Source organism: Notothenia rossii, assembly GCF_949606895.1.
Source record: "Notothenia rossii genome assembly, chromosome: 1".
Classification (NCBI taxonomy): Eukaryota; Metazoa; Chordata; class Actinopteri; order Perciformes; family Nototheniidae; genus Notothenia; species Notothenia rossii.
Genome location: NC_136912.1, coordinates 69,912,241 through 69,929,576, shown reverse-complemented (window position 1 = coordinate 69,929,576; position 17,336 = coordinate 69,912,241). Strand labels below are relative to the sequence as shown.

At 37.5% G+C, this 17,336-nt stretch overlaps 1 protein-coding gene across 6 annotated transcripts in view; it reads left to right on the top strand.

Annotated features, from left to right (window-relative positions):
- Positions 1 to 17,336, top strand: part of ghrhrb (growth hormone releasing hormone receptor b) — a 55,294-nt gene that overhangs the window by 5,500 nt on the left and 32,458 nt on the right. For 4 of the 6 annotated variants that reach the window (XM_079689004.1, XM_079689003.1, XM_079689006.1 and 1 more), the window contains exon 2: positions 3,610 to 3,718. In XM_079689004.1, coding sequence (XP_079545130.1) covers positions 3,610 to 3,718 — 109 coding nt within the window. Of the gene's footprint in view, positions 1 to 1,856; positions 1,988 to 2,224; positions 2,280 to 3,609; positions 3,719 to 17,336 lie in introns of those variants that run through there. The other 2 variants (XM_079689007.1, XM_079689008.1) reach the window with 2 other exon arrangements.

Below are 17,336 nucleotides of genomic sequence, written 5' to 3'. Positions count from 1 at the left end.
CCAAATAAAATGTAATGTCTGTAAGAAAGCATGTGGATGAGAAGAGAGAGTTCTGACGAATGCAATAAACCTGTGAATCATCAGTGTAAAAATGATAGGAAAAGTCCAAATTACTTTTCCTGGGAGTAGGATTTAGATTGAAAACATTAAACAGCCAATAAGAGACACACACCCACTCACACATACTAATGACATCAAAGCCCTGGTAATTACCTGTCCTTTGTATTACTTTGAAATTCTGAATGTAAATGATGGCAGCTCGGTAAAGGTTGCTGAAGGCAGTCTGGGCCCCGAGATAATGACCCGGTTAAGGCAGTGATTGAATTTAAATGACATTGCCGGCACGTAAACTAATGCCATTTAGGATCGAGGGTTACAATAATTAAAGTGCCCGCTCAAATGGCACTCCAGATCTTCACTTAAACAGACACACAGGTTCAACAGAATGCACATCATTAAACTGTTACCTGACACATTGTGTTGTTTTATAAGACAGCATGTCGTGTCACCATCTTGGGAATCTAAAGGAGGTTTGTAACATAAACCTGCAGGGCAGATATGACTGCGCTGTGTTGTGTCATCGGGAGGCTGTGCTGCCCGATTCAGATGTTCAGCTACACTCACTCATTTGTATTTGCTGTAGGCTATAGATGATGTTTGGGTTTATGGGCCACCCAAATTGAATTGTTGACATATTTTGCCTTTTCATATCAAATGGACTAAAATAGAAAATGAAATCATTCAGAGCTGTTGGAAAATATCTGACAATAGGACCCTCCGCTCCGCCACAATCCATGTTGTTCTTACAGTCTCAAAGCATTTTCAGTCTGTCATGTGGGGAACTGATGGGGTTATTAGTCAGGTAAATAAAGCGTCTCACTCTCAACCTACAAAAGGCATTTCAAGACAATTGAAAACAAAATACCTACCATTTGCTGACCTTTCTCCCACATCTGCTTACTTAATCTTCATTAATACTTTTACGTTTTGTGTTGTTGTCGAGCCATTTTGAAGTATCAAGACTTGGGACCTCATTGGTCGATGGAGAAATACGCTTCTTTGTAATACTAGATTACACTTTTTTTTTTATCCAGGCAGCAATCTTTCCTAATTAAAATAATTCACAAAATAATTCAGTTAGTTAGTCATGTTAGGGCCATTTTACATTAATAAGATTATTATTGTTTGAATATCTGCACAAATCTTTAGATTAAACTTGCTTAATTAGTTGTTTTTGTGACTAATACTGAGATTTAGTTCATTAAATTCTCTTTGCTGTCAATGAATAGGCGCTGCTTGGGAGGATATTACATGCATTTCTATATATGGGAGGAAAATGTACATTGTATGTTGGTTTGTTGGGGAAGCAATACATTTTTTTTTTAGTAATCTTTCATTTTGCTCAGTTTGAACTCCTAACACAATGAAAAAAATCAACTGGTTAAATTAAGGAAAAACACCAAAAGACAAGACTGTAGATGTCCTACAAGAGGCCAGGAGGTGTTTCTGTCAAATAACAGTGTCCCTCCTATCTCCTTTCATTTTAATCCTGGACACTGCAGCGCTGTGAGGGATAAAGGTTGAATGTCACTCTCTCCTGCAGTGTCTCCATCTGTCCAACTGGCAGGTGTTCAACCTGTGACGGCTCGCATATTTCACACCAAATAGATTCATCATAGAAATCAATTAAATACATTCAAAGCAATTATAGGGGTTTTAGTCTCACTTGACACCGAAGGGATTGTTTTGTCAGAGCTTGAGAAATGCAATTCACATCTGGCTCCAGTCCAGCAGGCGGAGACAGGGAGCCTAGGGTGTGATTCCACTGAGAATGTGGCTCAAAGGAAGAGTGTGAGCTTCCTAATTAAGGAGCTAAATGCAACACACCTGGGAACACACTCTCAGACAGAGGACAAACAGTTCCCTGTGAGAGAGGAGAAGAGACTCAAAGATTCAACCAAGACGCTGCTGGTGAATATTTGCAAATGTTTAATCTGTTTGAACCATGTTTGATCTGATGTATTATTATTTCTAGTCCTGAGGAAAAAAGCTAAAATATAAGATGCTGAAATATAATTTACTTTGTTGGAATGCATTTATTTTTGATTAAATGTTCAATTTAATTGTAAATTAAGAAATTAAAGTGCTTGTTAAAAGATGGCATGTTTTTAGTTGAAAATGTTTATGTACCTAAAGTGAACGAAAGTAATGTTTTGTGTTAAAGGATTTCAACCTGAATGAGCATCAAGAGGCCAACAAGAGGCCATTGAAGCAATAAGGAATCTACCACACTCAAATAAAGAGAAAAAGATTCAAATTTGAGTTGTCCCATGTGTCCTTCTGGGGTGAATCAAGCCATTTTCGAGTTTAGGCAGGAGTCAATAAAACCAACCAAATCACAACTTGACAGGGATCAATTTTGTTTCATGATTGCACATAATAAATTTAACTGCAGGGTGGAAATACTGCTGGAGTCTTGTCATATGTGAATTTATACATCTTGTAGGATTATTATAAACCTGTACGAGTCTCTCTGTCCGCCTCCTCTTCGTGGTCTTCAGAAGGCGTGAAAAAGGCAGAGGAGCCTTAACAGCAGATGTCAGGACTTAAAGCGAAAGTTGTTGAACTCCCACGTTAGAGCTGTCAGGGGGGCTGATTACCGTACAGAGGTTTATCACTGGAGGGGAACTCCAACATCCCTCTGAGTTCTCAAGTGGGGAGAGAGGTGCAGCGAAGACATGTAATAGACAAGGTTTATATTAAACCCACATGAGCGGAAAGATGGACAGATCCACCCCTCAGTAATTAAGATTGAAACAGTACTCGATAAATATTATTGATTTTAAAAGATTTTTAATTTGTAATGTCACAATGTCACCGCAAAAATAAAATGCTGAAAGTCAGCATGTAAACAGCTTCATGTGGGCAAGCACTGGTGCGAAAAATTATAAAAAACCATCCTTCCATAAGAGCAATTTTTCCAGGTTTCAATTTTGTATTGGGGCTGTGGCTCAGGAGGTAGAGCGGTTGACTGACCCCCAAATGGAATGTTGGTGTTTGATTCCAGTCAATATGCCAACGTGTGTGTCCCTGGGAAAAATACGAACCTCAAATTGGTTCCAATGGCATGCAACGATGTACGACTGAATGTGTTTGGAAGGGTGAGTGCTTAATTGTGTTGTTGCTTTTAGAGGGGATGGAAAAGCGCTGCACAAGAATGCAGTCAATGACATTTGCTTTTCTTATGACATAAGGAAAGACCCTTTTAAAAAAGCCCCTCAGAAAACAACACAACACCAAGGCGTTGAAAACTCTCCTCTCAGCTTTTAATAACAAAAAAACCATTAACCTCCCAGTGTTTCTTGTTATTGTTTTCATGAAAATATCTGAAATCTTAAAAATCGGAGCACTCAGAAAGAAAGACGCTAGGTGGAGAAATTTTGCTTGAGGCGGACGCATGCAATGGAAATATCGAAAAACGATTGATAAAAGATGTTTGGAAATTGACCCTAATGTAGCCTAGAAAAATAAGTAGCAACCCAATAAACATTGCATCAGTATCACTGTTTTCAAATGTATACCCACTCTGGTGTTCTCTCTTCTTTTTAGACAGAGGCCATCCACCCAGACTGTGCCCTGGTGGTTCAGCACATGAAGGCGCAGGAAGAATGTAACCACATCCTCAAACAAGAGGAGAGCAACCACTCCAACAAGACAGGTGTGTGCTTTTTAATCAAGTTGCAGGAAAAAGCACATACTTACATAATGACTCATGACTGTACCTCAGGTCTGCACATGGACTAACTAGTACTATCAATAGTCTTTGTTTCAGAGAGAGTAAGTGTCCTTAGACTACATTTTTTTTCGATGTAGTTGATTTGACTGACTGAGATTATTCTATTTTGTTCAATTAAATTAGATGTTTGTACATATTTAAATTATTTACAGCATGTTATGAAATTGTTTGGTGCTAAAAACTTGGTTCTGGTACTTTTTTACTTTACAATAAACCTCAACATATTACTTAAAAGGATTGAAGATAATCCCTGATTATATTGGTCAACAAATACATTGAGTTAAATTATTAAATGTATAAATGGTCTAAAATGAAGCAAGAACAACAAGTTTCTATCTACCACAAACAAATACAATCTTTGATAATGCATGCAAACCACAGTGAACCACCCCCTGTAACCAGGCAACGCCTTATAGTTGTAATCAAGTGACCAGAAATTATGCAAGCTCCACCCATTTCTCATTGCCTGTGAAAGAGAGATACTCATTGTGGTCTGGTAAGTAAACATTTTTTGCTTGTCAAAGTAAATGTTCTAGATGTCAGCTATATCGGCTGTCATGTCAAAAAAAAGTATCCAGGTTTAAACACATATATTGTATATGTTGATGTGTTGGCAGCGTATTAAACCATGTTGAATCATTAAGCTTATTTAAATTCATTAAGCTAAAGATGACTCTGAATTTTAATGCTAGGCTATTTTTTCTAAAATGGTGGCTATGGGGTAAAGTGAACAATGGGCCTTGGGGTAAGTTGAGCCAGTTTTTCAATGGAGAAATTAATGAAAGTAGGCCAAGTTGATAATAAGAGCTCATTGTAGGCTACATTTAAAGTTGAATTTACCCTGTGTTTGATCTATAAGATGTATGAAATGGTATCACCATTTATATGATTACTTTTCCTTTTAACATGTAAAAAACTCAATCAATTCAATCGAAATGTATATTACAAATATTTGAAAAACTAAGCTTTATTTGATTTGTTATTTATTGTTTATAGGTACCTTTAATATTTTGTGTAGGTATGCCCAGGTTTGAACAGGTATGCCCAGGTTTGAACAGTGTTTCAATTTACAAGTTTTTTGAAGAAATATTTTCACTGCCCTTGATCAAATTATTATTATTATCATTGCCATTGATAGGAGACATCCTGAATTATAGGTGTGTGTTTTCATTTTTACTATGTGTAATTTCTCCTTGCTGAGAGGACAGTATCAACTAAAAAATGGCTTAACTTATCCCACTCTCCCCTATTATTTATCAGAGAATCAACCCTTGCAATCTCATTACATATACAAACCAAACAGCTCTGTAGATAGATAAAAGGCAGCACAATCCTAAAAGCTTATCGTCAGAAAGCCATTTTTGAGGTGGAACCAAAATATTTAGAATGAGAAATATTAGAAACGCCTTCATTTAACTCCATTCAGGAAACATAAATATTACCTTGCAGAACTCTGAAGTTACTGGTCTATCGCTGTCTCCATTGGTTAGTCTTTTCTTTGTGTTACTATATGACTTTGATGTTTCAAAGAGTTTGTTCGGTTTCATCAAAGTTACACAAACCATGCAGAACATGGCTTAGCTTCCATGCAGGTATTCCATTCTCCTTCTGTTAGCATTCTGATTGCGATTTACTGGCAGTGTAAGGGAAGCTTATTTGCGAAAAATTATTTGCAAGCTAACTACAGCTGTTACAAGTTGAACAACAGAAAAGCTACCAAATGTGTCTGGCATTTCTGCTCTCATCACATGGAATCAAGTAAAGTCCAAAGCACAAGCTTTATCTGAAACTTGATGTATATATTCCCCACACAACTCTGTGTTTGGACTCTGCTGAACTCACCAACACAATTTTTAATCTATTGATTCGTGTTCACCAACACGATTTTCCCCTTTTTTTCGTGTTGCACAGCACGATTTTAAAAGCAATTTATTTCTATTGGTAGTCTCACAGCATTATGTGTTATAGGAAGACCGGAAGCTGTGTGGTTCCTAAAAACATGTTCTTACTCTATCAAGCCACAATTATTGCTTTTATTTTAAATCATATAATTTCTGACTTTGCCGTCTGTGAGGAAAATAAATGGGGCTCAGAGCCTCAGAATACTGAAATCTGTATTTTTTAAATCTTTTTTTCCTTCTAATTTGTTATTCTTTTCAAAATAACACACTGTTATTTACTCAATAACACACAATTATCCTTGTTTTTATTTATTTGTTTAATTCCATAATCTCTGGCTTTTTTGGCGTCCGTCAGGAACTGAATTTCAAAATAAAAATAACCGGAAACAGATGTAGGCATTTCGAGCGATTACCCAAGATCCTCAGCTATGGTTTAAGCTCGCTGATTGGATGTTTTAGCCGCAATGCATATTGGGATTTGGTGTTTATATAATATGAAATCGGAAAAACATTTGAAAAGAATAAAATAATTAGGGCCGTGACTTTAACGCTTTAATTAAGATTAATTAATTACACAAAAATGAACGCGTTAAAAAAATTAACGCATTTTAATCGCACTTATTTTTGCACCGCAGAACGTTTCTCACTGGATGAGTTTCAGGGGTACCGATTATACTGGAGCACCAACTAACGTTCATGACTTCAAACAACAACAAACGGCAGTGAACAATAGTCAAACATGAACGAACAAGCTGATGAGACCGCTTTGGTTGGCCCCGTGGATGGGACATTTTGTTTGTTTGCTATTGCTACACTTTATGGCAAAAATTGCACTTTTCTGTTGGTCTTGGTTAAGTGCCACCTTGAAAAAAATAAACAATGTTTTGTTGCTTAAGCTTATGTATTCAGTCATTATTCAATGGTATACTAAAATCCATGTGAAAAAAATTGCTTCTCACCGTTCTCAGGTCAAATATTTATATGTGATTAAAAATGCGATTAATTCATTACAAAGCCTGTAATTAATTAGAATTTTTTTTTTAATCGAGTCCCGGCCCTAAAAATAATACTTAATTCCGAGTGTTCTTGCTTTTCTCTTTGAAAGTCATCACATAACGGCATTGTAATTAGACCCTCCAGAAAAACGCAGGCAAAAATCCTTGATTACACGGGCTAAAATCCTTGATTATGCGATTAAACATGCAGGGTTTTTATGTGATTTTATGCGATGAAATTGAGGGAAGTTGCGAAATATGCGGAAAGTTGCGAAAAATAATAGATTTTTTTTTAAAATATAGGGCTGTCTTATTTATTCTCTCTCACACACAACCTGCCACTAACATTAAACCCCTTTCCTATTCAATTAAACACATTCAATGTTTATTTATTGTAAAATCAATTGGGCTATTTTAATCACACTCTCTCTCTCTCTCTCTCACACACACACACACACACACACACACACACACACACACACACACACACACACACACCTCCGCCTCATTCTGTTTTCATTTACTCGTTCGTTATCTGACCAGCTTCAATCTTGTAGGCTACTCACTTCGTTTCTTGTAGCCCTCGAAAGGGTTTTGGAGGTTGATGCCTCGGTGAACGTGAGTTGTTTGGCTTTCTTGTCCGCAGCAGCGGAAAGCATTTTCGAATGTTTGAATGAATCAAAGTGGGTCGTCACCTTCGATTTTCTCTAAGACTTATGCTCCAACACACAGTTGCATGGGGTGCAGAATAGTTTCCCCCCACTTTCGTGAAAGACATCGGGGTAGTGCTTTGCCCGGTCTTTAGCAGAAATGTTCGTCGGTAAATTCGATGGATCAGATTTTTTCATCTTGGTGTTTTCTCTCTCGTGTGAGTTCCACACGTTCACTCTACGGTGTTGTTTACCTTCTGTGATGCGCGAGCTGATGACGTCATCATCATCATTACTTCACGTCAAGACGAGTTAGATTTTTTTTTTCTTCTCAACTTTGTGTGGAAAAATGCGGGGATTATGTGGCCTTTTGATAAATATGCGGCCTTTTAAAAAATCTGCCCCATTTTGCTGATTATGCGGGAAATTCTGCGGTCGCAGAATCGCGTTTTTCTGGAGGGTCTATGTAATGCACTGTTCGGCTGCATTACATATTACAGATCTGCCGTAGTTCTTTATTTATAGAGCCCTGATGAGAAGACCTTTGGAAAGACTGGAAGAAATGCTGCCAAAACTGAATACTTGACGTGGATCATAAATATATCAACAATTAAACAACATCTTCAATATCTCTTCACACAATACGTCTCCTTGCAGTATTAACACTAATTCGGCTGACTTTTAAATTTGATCCAATTGGTAGATAGGTTATATTTACACCATAACGGTGCACAGCTGATATAAAAGGACTTGTAGTTTTTAAAGATATTACTGATTTTTTTTTAATATAAGAATGTAAATACTGAGTCTGAAATAATATAGTAATATGCTGTAAAATTATGTGAAAGCATGAATAAAACTACACATCTTCAGATGTTGTACATACATAAGTGTCCTACACTAATAATACAAAGTTATTATGGATGTGTGTACCTTGTGTGCAATGCCTAGTGGTTAAAGCACGTTATTGAATTATTGTTTTTGTTATATTTGATTTAAAAAATATTAAGAGTACATACTTTCATAGGGGGAAAGTAGAAGGTCTGTGATATAAATATAGAATATAAAAAATCAAGAAGATACTATAAGTGATCTCTACAATAAAACTGTTTAGTGCAGGATGTACAAAGATATTAATATGAGGATGTGCAAAACAGAAAAACGAATTAACCTTTATTCAAACATTAAATAATACTTTAGATTAAGGTCTTCTTTTAAATAAGAAAAAAGCTTTGGGGGTATCTACAGATAAATAGTAAACCTGACAAAGTACTTAATGTCTAATATATTGCTTTCCTGCAATGTTAATGTTGAAGCACTTATTTGAACTGATATTATACATTATACTCTTATGCATGTAGATAGTATAAGAAATGTGCAGAATATGACAGTTTAATGGTGGTGGTACACACATATTGGTAGATGTCTTGTAATGTGCTGTTGAGGAACCTTTGACCCAAGATTTTCATTTATTGCATACAACCTATAGTTGTGTATATGATATGTCAATAAACCTTTGAAAATCTTGAAATCTTGAAAGGGATGTGCAAAATAGCCATAATATACAGTCTTTAATTAACTATTAGTAGAGAAAAACGAGGAATGAATATACTTTATTACTCGTTTCCATTCATGTCAATTGCAGATAAATGTTTAGTCTTCTCAAGCACCAACTATCAAATATCTCTCCTGATTGTTGGCACTTGACAATCACCTTCCCTGAATTTTACTCAGGTGTAACTAAAGTCTGATTTAAGGGTTGTTTATATTTCACATCATTAATCAGAATCTGCAAAGTAACTCAAATAAGTGTAGTGGAGTAAAAATACCAGGTTAACCTCTGAATTGTAGTGGAGTAGAATTACAAAGTAACAATGAGCTGTCATGTGGGTATATATTAATGCTGCACATTATGGACACAAGCGATTTTCATCCATTTATTAATTATATGTTTTACATTTGATAACACCAATGTCATGGCAACTTCTAATTGTGGGAAAAACGAAAATGTTCAGTAGAGACGTCCCATAGAACATTTTGCGAAACACAATAGCCAGCATGTGTAGTTCTGGGGGGGCGTTCGATTCCAGTTTGGGATAGTCTGGCATGGTTTCGTTCCATTTCAAACAGCTGTTTGACACTCGGTGTAACCTTGGCGCACTGCCACTCCAACATCCAATCCCAGAGCTTGAAGATTAATCACGGGGACTGTAGTCCTAAACGATAACTGGGGATTATGGGTAGTGTAGTGTCTTCGGCCATCCTAAACTCCTAGAGGCCTATGTCTGTTTCCGGTTATTTTTATTTTGAAATTCAGGTCCTGACGGACGCCAAAAAAGCCCGAGATTATGGAAATAAACCAATAAATAAAAACAAGGATAATTGTGTGTTATTGTTGAGTAACTAACAGTGTGTTATTTTGAAAAGAATAACAAATTAGAAGGAAATAATAACTTTGTATTATTAGTGTAGGACACTTATGTATGTACAACATCTGAAGATGTGTAGTTTTATGGATGCCTTCACATAATTTTACAGACCTGTAATATGTAATGCAGCCGAACCGTATATTACAATACCGTTATGTCATGACTTTCAAAGAGAAAAGCAAGAACACTCGGAATTAAGTATTATTTTATTCTTTTAAAATGTTTTTCCAATTTCATATCATATAAACACCAAATCCCAATATGCATTGCGGCTAAAACATCCAATCAGCTAGCTTAAACCATAGCTGAGGATCTTGAGTAATCGCTCGAAATGCCTACATCTGTTTCCGGTTATTTTTATTTTGAAATTCAGTTCCTGACGGATGCCAAAATAGCCCGAGATTATGGAATTAAACAAATGAATAAAAACAAGGGTAATTGTGTGTTATTGGTGAGTAAATAACAGTGTGTTATTTTGAAAAGAATAACAAATTAGAAGGAAAAAAAGATTTAAAAAATACAGATTTCAGTATCCTGAGGCTCTCAGCCCCATTTATTTTCCTCAAAGACGGCAACAAAAGTCAGAAATTATATGATTTAAAATAAAAGAAATAATTGTGGCTTGATATTGAGTAAGAGCATGCTTTTATGAACAACACAGCTTCCGGTCTTCCTATAACACATAATGCTGTGAGACTACCAACAGAAATACGTTGCTTTTAAAATCATGCTGTGCAACACGAAAAAAAGGGGAAAATCGTGTTGGTGAACACGAATCAACAGATAAAAAATCGTGTTGGTGAACACGAAATGCCATGAGACTGGGTTGCTGGACATGCTAATGTTGTTGAATTCATACATTATTTCCGGGCACATTATTCTTGCGTCTTTGGTGACGCACTGTTTATAAAGTCACCATTTGAGAAAGGTTTCCCATGTCGAATTGAGCTACCTGTTGTGGAATTTTTTGTGTTTTGGTAGCATGGAAAAAATACAGTTGTTGAGCTAGCAGACTATTTGCCACTTTCCTAACCTATGTTTGCCCAAGTGTAGGCTGGTAGGTTTAATGTTTGGTTTTCTCTTTCATAGTTACAACAATTTCCTTGAAAATCAAACGGACACACTTCCCCTTGAGTTCTATCGAGAAATATACATTTTCCCACTGTGTCTGAAAATGTATGCACTCACTTTCTATCTTGCGATATCGTGCCATTTTTAGTCACCCTTGGCAAAAAAAACAAAAAAATTCCACTCAACTGAGTTTATCTCTAAAAGTGCCCATTTATTTGTTTCAAATAATATACCTGACCCAAACTATTTCAAGAGTATTCTTTGGTGTAAACTCCACTACTACATGCTAGTAACTAAGGGGTGATGAAGCAGGAGGCATTCGGTCTAGCAAGGTGCATTAACACACCTGCATGTAAAGCTCAATGCTGCACACACATCAGGCTTCCCGTGTCGGGTGATTGCATCTCTTTATTCAAAAGCAAAGCGAGCACATTTGCTTCCTGGTATCCAATTACCATCCTTCACCTGGCAGAGCAGCCAAATCAATCAAGGGAACTATTCAGGTGAGTAGATGTCTGGGTAAAAGGGAATGCTTGGTCAACCTGGCCTGGCTCGGTTTCAGCTCAGGTAGGAGATGAGCCAACTGCATCAGGGGAGATTCATCCTTTATCCTCCCTTCAATGCCTCAGAAAAAATAAAAAATTACTGGAGCAGCCACCTAAACAGCTTGTCCTTCAAGAGGCCCCACGCTTCATTTTCAATATGACATACTGAAAAAAAAAAAAAGCATGTCCATAACACCTCGAAATATCAATTCTTATTGTTTGGAAGTGTTTTGAGTTATGCGACAGGGTCATTCCAGGCAGGTAAGCTCCGCTCTCGCCGCCTCGCTCTGTCTCTCCACTTTGAAAAGGTTCTAATGAAAGCTACACACTTGGTGAGACAGTCATCTCCTCTCCTGTGGGACTGCCTGCGCATGACACAGCTGGTGTGGCTCGGAATTAATTGCATCATTTGTCACGCTTTTCTGTTATCGTCCAAAGCAAAGACGTGACAATTAGCATTTGAAGCGGCGTGTACGAGGAGCATCAAGCCCGGACTGAAGAAGACTGGCACCGCTTCACTTGTCTTGTCAGCCTTTGCAAAGAGGAACGGTCAGGAGGGAGAAACAGTCCCAACTTCTCCTTTACGCTCTCCCCAGTGACCAAACCACGCCACCAAACACATAAGCATTGAATCAGTCAATCAAATGATGATAGGATAAGGATGACCTTTATTGATCCACATAGGGAAGTTAAGGTGTTAAAGCAGTAATGTACAGAACCCAATATAATTATAAGAGTTCAAGCTATTTTAACATGTGAATGTGCAAGTTTGAGTGGATATCATATGTACATACAGTACAAATCCAATCTACATAAATTATAGATTTTTTCCAGAAAGGGCTATGCTCTTTGAGGGGGGGAACTACCGAATGCTACGTTGGCACATTGTTCTGAAACACCCATAATCAGCATAATGTCCCGTTCGACCAACGATCATTCATCCGACAAAAATCCATTGCTCCAAAAGGCAATGGATCCAGAAATAGTAGTGGTAGGAGTATATAGTAACTGTCAATACCTACCTGCATCTAAGTTGTTTCCAGATCAGTGTCATGTTAGATGGGCTTATGCTACATATAGATAAGGATCACATACGACTATGTCTAATTTAGCAGTCTATTGTCGTATCCAACGGAAAGCTAACCAACAATAGCTAGCCATGGTTCTGATGTGGATGCTTATAATTTTGATGGTGGGATTATGCAATCAGTGTGATGGGAACAGAGGCTTAGCGGTAGCTAGCATTTTGTCTAACGTAGGTAGCCGGCATGGCCATCTAAATAAGGTCACAGAAACGGCACCAGACATTAAAGCCAATTTGACAAAACTATGGAATTACAATTTCAGGTTCTGTCATGTGATGCCATTGAACCCTAAAATACTTTTTCCCATAGACTTACCTAATGCAAGAGATGTCTGTAAATCTGCAGAAAATCAAGCTAGAACAAACAATTAAGGAATCCGGTGTTATTTTCCTTATTCTGTTGATAGAGAGCCCTCTTCCAATATAATCCTCATTAACCCTTGTGTTGTGTTCGAAAGCTGTTACCGTTCATGGTGTTCGCGGGTCAATTTTGACCCATGATTTATCTCAGTCCAAAACACACAAAAAAAAATTGACTATCATCCAATATTGTTTTAACTATATCATAACTAATTTATTATGCATTAATAACCGTACAATCCTGTTGTAATTTAATGTTATGGCCCAAAACACATTACACCACATATTGCACACATGCATATGTGTATTCAGGTTCAAGTGTTAGTTAGTGTACATATTCTTTGTGAAAGGTGGAGTTCCCGAGGGGGGTGGGGGGAGGGGTTCAGAGGGATGGGAGACCAGGTGCATGTTACGAAAAATTATTGTTACAGTGGATGAAGGGGGTGGGGCTTTTTTTTTTTTTAAATGTTTTACATTTTGCAGGTAGGACGTTTTAAGTTTTTAAGTGCTGGTTTGCTTTGCGTCACTTTGTGGTCAATTGACTTTCCAACGTAAAATGATGAAAGAGCCTTCAAAAATTATCTCCGTGGACCTTGCTATTACCAACCACACCAATAATCAGGGGCCTCATTTATAAAGGGATATACGCTCAAAAAATGGTGTACGCCAGTTTCTACGCAATGTTTGCGATTTATAAAATACTAACTTGACGAGAAAATGTGCGGTCCTCCACACAAACTCTGACCCATGCGTACGCACTAAGCACAAACACGGGAGGGACGAGAAACTGCGACACCGGCAGAAGGAAGAATAGAGAGAAATATGTGGAAATAATACCATAAATAAAATGTTACCTCTCATTTATCCTATATAAAGAATTCATTTTCAAACATTAATTAAAGCCAATCTTAAAATGATTAAACAAACGCCTGTTTGAGACTCCTCAGTGCACACAAAAACGTTTCTTGGAGAAATAAATAAATACGGATATGTTATTTAAAACAACCTTGATTATCCAATCCAATCCAACTTTATTTATATAGCACTTTAACAGCTTCAGACCAAAGTGCTGTACAGAGAGATAAGCTCACACAACATAAATAAATACATTTAAAATAAAAGATACAAACATATGTTGTGTTAATGTTATGAAATGTTGTCTCATAAATGATGCGGTAAAAAGAAGGACAGAATTACGTCTAAATTGACGCCGTTTTGCATTTCTATAGGTAGTAGATACGAGCATGGTTTTATATAGGCCTAGCCTACTATCACGTTTAATCGTGTTTTATGTCGTTTGCCAAGACTTGATAAGTCGCTCGTAAAACACAGGAGGTATGGAAACTAAGAGCACCATATGTGGTAAATTGTACAGCTAATATAACATATTAGTTGTATTTCCTTTAACTGGTGGATTATGGATATAGTTGCTGAACCAGAGGGATTCCCCGATCATTTCTTAGTTTCTCATCAAGGGGGTGTCTCCTGTCCCCGGTGCAAACACACTGCCAGAGGAAGGCTATGTGTATTCTTTTTGTCATTAACCTTTTTCGGACCACTTAGCCTATTCATTTATTTTGGTGACGATCCGACCTCCATGCTGCTACTCTGGTTCAAACTGCATACACCAAACAATATGATTTTTCTCGACCTCCCCAAAATAACCAAAATCTGACACGGTGTGAGATGTCTTTTTTAGCTGTGCTGTCGTCATTTCCTGCAATCTTCTTCATTCAGTCAGTCAAAATGAATGAATGAATGGGCGTTTCTTTGACTATTTATAGGCAAATATGCGCATTACGTGAAGCCCGCAAAAGCTGTACTGCATTTCGAGTCGGTTGTGATTTACAAAGGGAAACCGGCGTAGGAAGTGCCATACGCACTTTCCTCGCCGGTACGCAATGTTCGGTGAATCGGAAAACGTCGGAAAATGTATATAACTATTTTTCGGATTTCTACTACGTAAGAAACCTTCCCACGTGAATCCTACGCACGCCGTTATACATGAGGCCCCTGGTCCCATTCATTACATAACATTCCATTGGGCTGATGTATCCAAAACATTTTCTAACAACCAGGAAAGTGCGGATATATTCAAGCAAGTCATACCGTTCCAAGTACTGGTGAAATTGTTACACAGTTCAATCCATGTTTGTGCACATTAACTATCCATTTGAGAGCATGGATAAGTTATTAATTCGCTCAAATTAACACAAGTTTTCCCATCGCAATGAAATGAAATGAAATTATAGACAAGTCTAAGTGATTAGTTGTTTCACTCTGAGGCAAAAGGCAACATAAACCTAGTGAAACCTAATTTAAGTGTTGGCTGTGGATTTATTAGTTTAATTCTAACGAGCTATTTCCACTGTTATGTAAGAAATGTAATTAAATTCAAACATATTTATTTCACAAGCATAACTCTGTATTGGCCATTTCACCACATGGCCACTTTTTTGATAGCTTTTGCTGCTGTTTCTCTCAATGCATGACAATAAACAGAAGTTGTTAGTTTGAATATCAGGTGAAACAGGTGTGTTTGGTAACACAATCCCCCTGCAAATCCATTCAGACCAATTCTAATCTTCTAATGAAGGGAGGGGGCAAAAGGCGATACGGCTCTTGAAAGATTGGTCGGGGAATTATTAGGCTTCATAACGGCAGTGTTGCAGAAGATTACACAGTTGGTTGTGGTTACGTAAGGCTCTGAATCTTGTTCACCTGGCAGTGTTCTTCTTTAATTACTGACCACCTCGCTGCACATTTTCCCTCTTATTACACAGCTATGTACTGAATAAACGAACGACTTGACACGAAAAATGTATTTAAAAAGATATTATTTATGTAAAAAAGCGTACCAACGACTAGAACTGCGGCGACAGCTACGTAAGTTATAATTAAGGCAGCTCTAAGCGAAGTTTTCTGTAAATGCCAAAGCCAGTTCACATTTTCTTTTCCATCAACCAGTCTTTAAACAATGCCAGAGCCCATAATGTGTTCCTATCAGTGTTTACTTCCTGTCGGTCTTCTTCTGATTTCTCTGAAGTCCAGTGCCTTGTCTTTGAACCTCTTGCCTTTCTTTACTGGGGACAGTTTAGCCATCGTCCAAAGTTGTTGGTTGCTGATGGATGAAAACTAATGTTTGTTGTCGACAGCTAACGTTAATTCAACCAGACTTTTTTTTGCGGTTAGATATGACTTCACATTGTCCCTTGATCTTGCTCAGCAATGGTCTTATCTCCTTAGGAGCAGCAACAATTAGAAAACATCTTGAATGTTCAATTTGACCAATAAGAATCGAGTATCCAACTAAGCCGTGTAATAATGAGGTGTGAAGTGCCTTTAAAGGAAATAAAGGACAACACACAAGGTAAACACACACTCTCAAATTCACTTTGTGCCCTTTTCTCTTTCTTGAATCATCAACAACTGTCCTCTGGAGAGAGAGCGGGGGGGAAGATGTCTCGTCTACTTCAGGTTAATTACCTTCATACCTCCATTCCCTCAGGAAAAACAAGAAGAGCAGAAACACAGAAACACAGTGACAGAGAGAAAATGAAGAAGTAATGTAGGAGTAAACACAGAGAGGGGATTAACAGTATTTAGAATGTATCTTTGTGTGTGTGTGTGTGTGTGTGTGTGTGTGTGTGTGTGTGTGTGTGTGTGTGTGTGTGTGTGTGTGTGTGTGTGTGTGTGTGTGTGTGTGTGTGTGTGTGTGTGTGTGTGTGTGTGTGTGTGTGTGTGTGTGTGTGTGTGTGTGTGTGTGTGTGTGTGTGTGTGTGTGTGTGTGTGTGTGTGTGTGTGTGTGTGACCTTCCACTGTTGACATTTCCGCAGATCATTACACACCATGACTGTCCTCCCTCTCGGTCTCTTTGTTGTCAATCCCAATTGTCATTTCCATTTTCATTCCCAACTAATTACACAGACCAAATACCAGAGGTGAAAAGCAACAACGTACATTTTATTGCAGAAATGATTAGGTCTATAAACAAATCACCGTTGATAAAGGGCAATATTAATAATAGATTCGTCATTTGTCAAGCAAACATGCTACATTTTTGAAGGTTCAAGATTTTTAAACGCTGCTCTTCTTGTCATAGTTTGGGGTTTTGGACAGGTGATAAGACCCTTATTGGTGTTTTTACACCTTTTATTTGAGATGATTTCAAACCAGAACTTGTTAGCCTTTTTGCTCATAATTAGCTTGTGTTTTCATCCAGGCCCCTCCCTAATTGAGAGGAAATAGGCTTGACTATTGAGGTCTCAAATTAATGTTAAATGTGCTAAAATAAAATGATGATAGAAGCACATAAATCCCTTTTGCAGTTTAATAAGACTTCTATCCTGTTGCAAACAAGATGCCTTATCGGAGAGGCCTTTCCATTTATCAAACAGGATTCAAGCCTTATACTAAATACAAAGTCTCTGAGAGATAATCTAAAAGGCCCTAGAGTAAAAGAGATCCAACTTTCAGCTTTGCTTGAGATTGGAGGTAGACCAGAT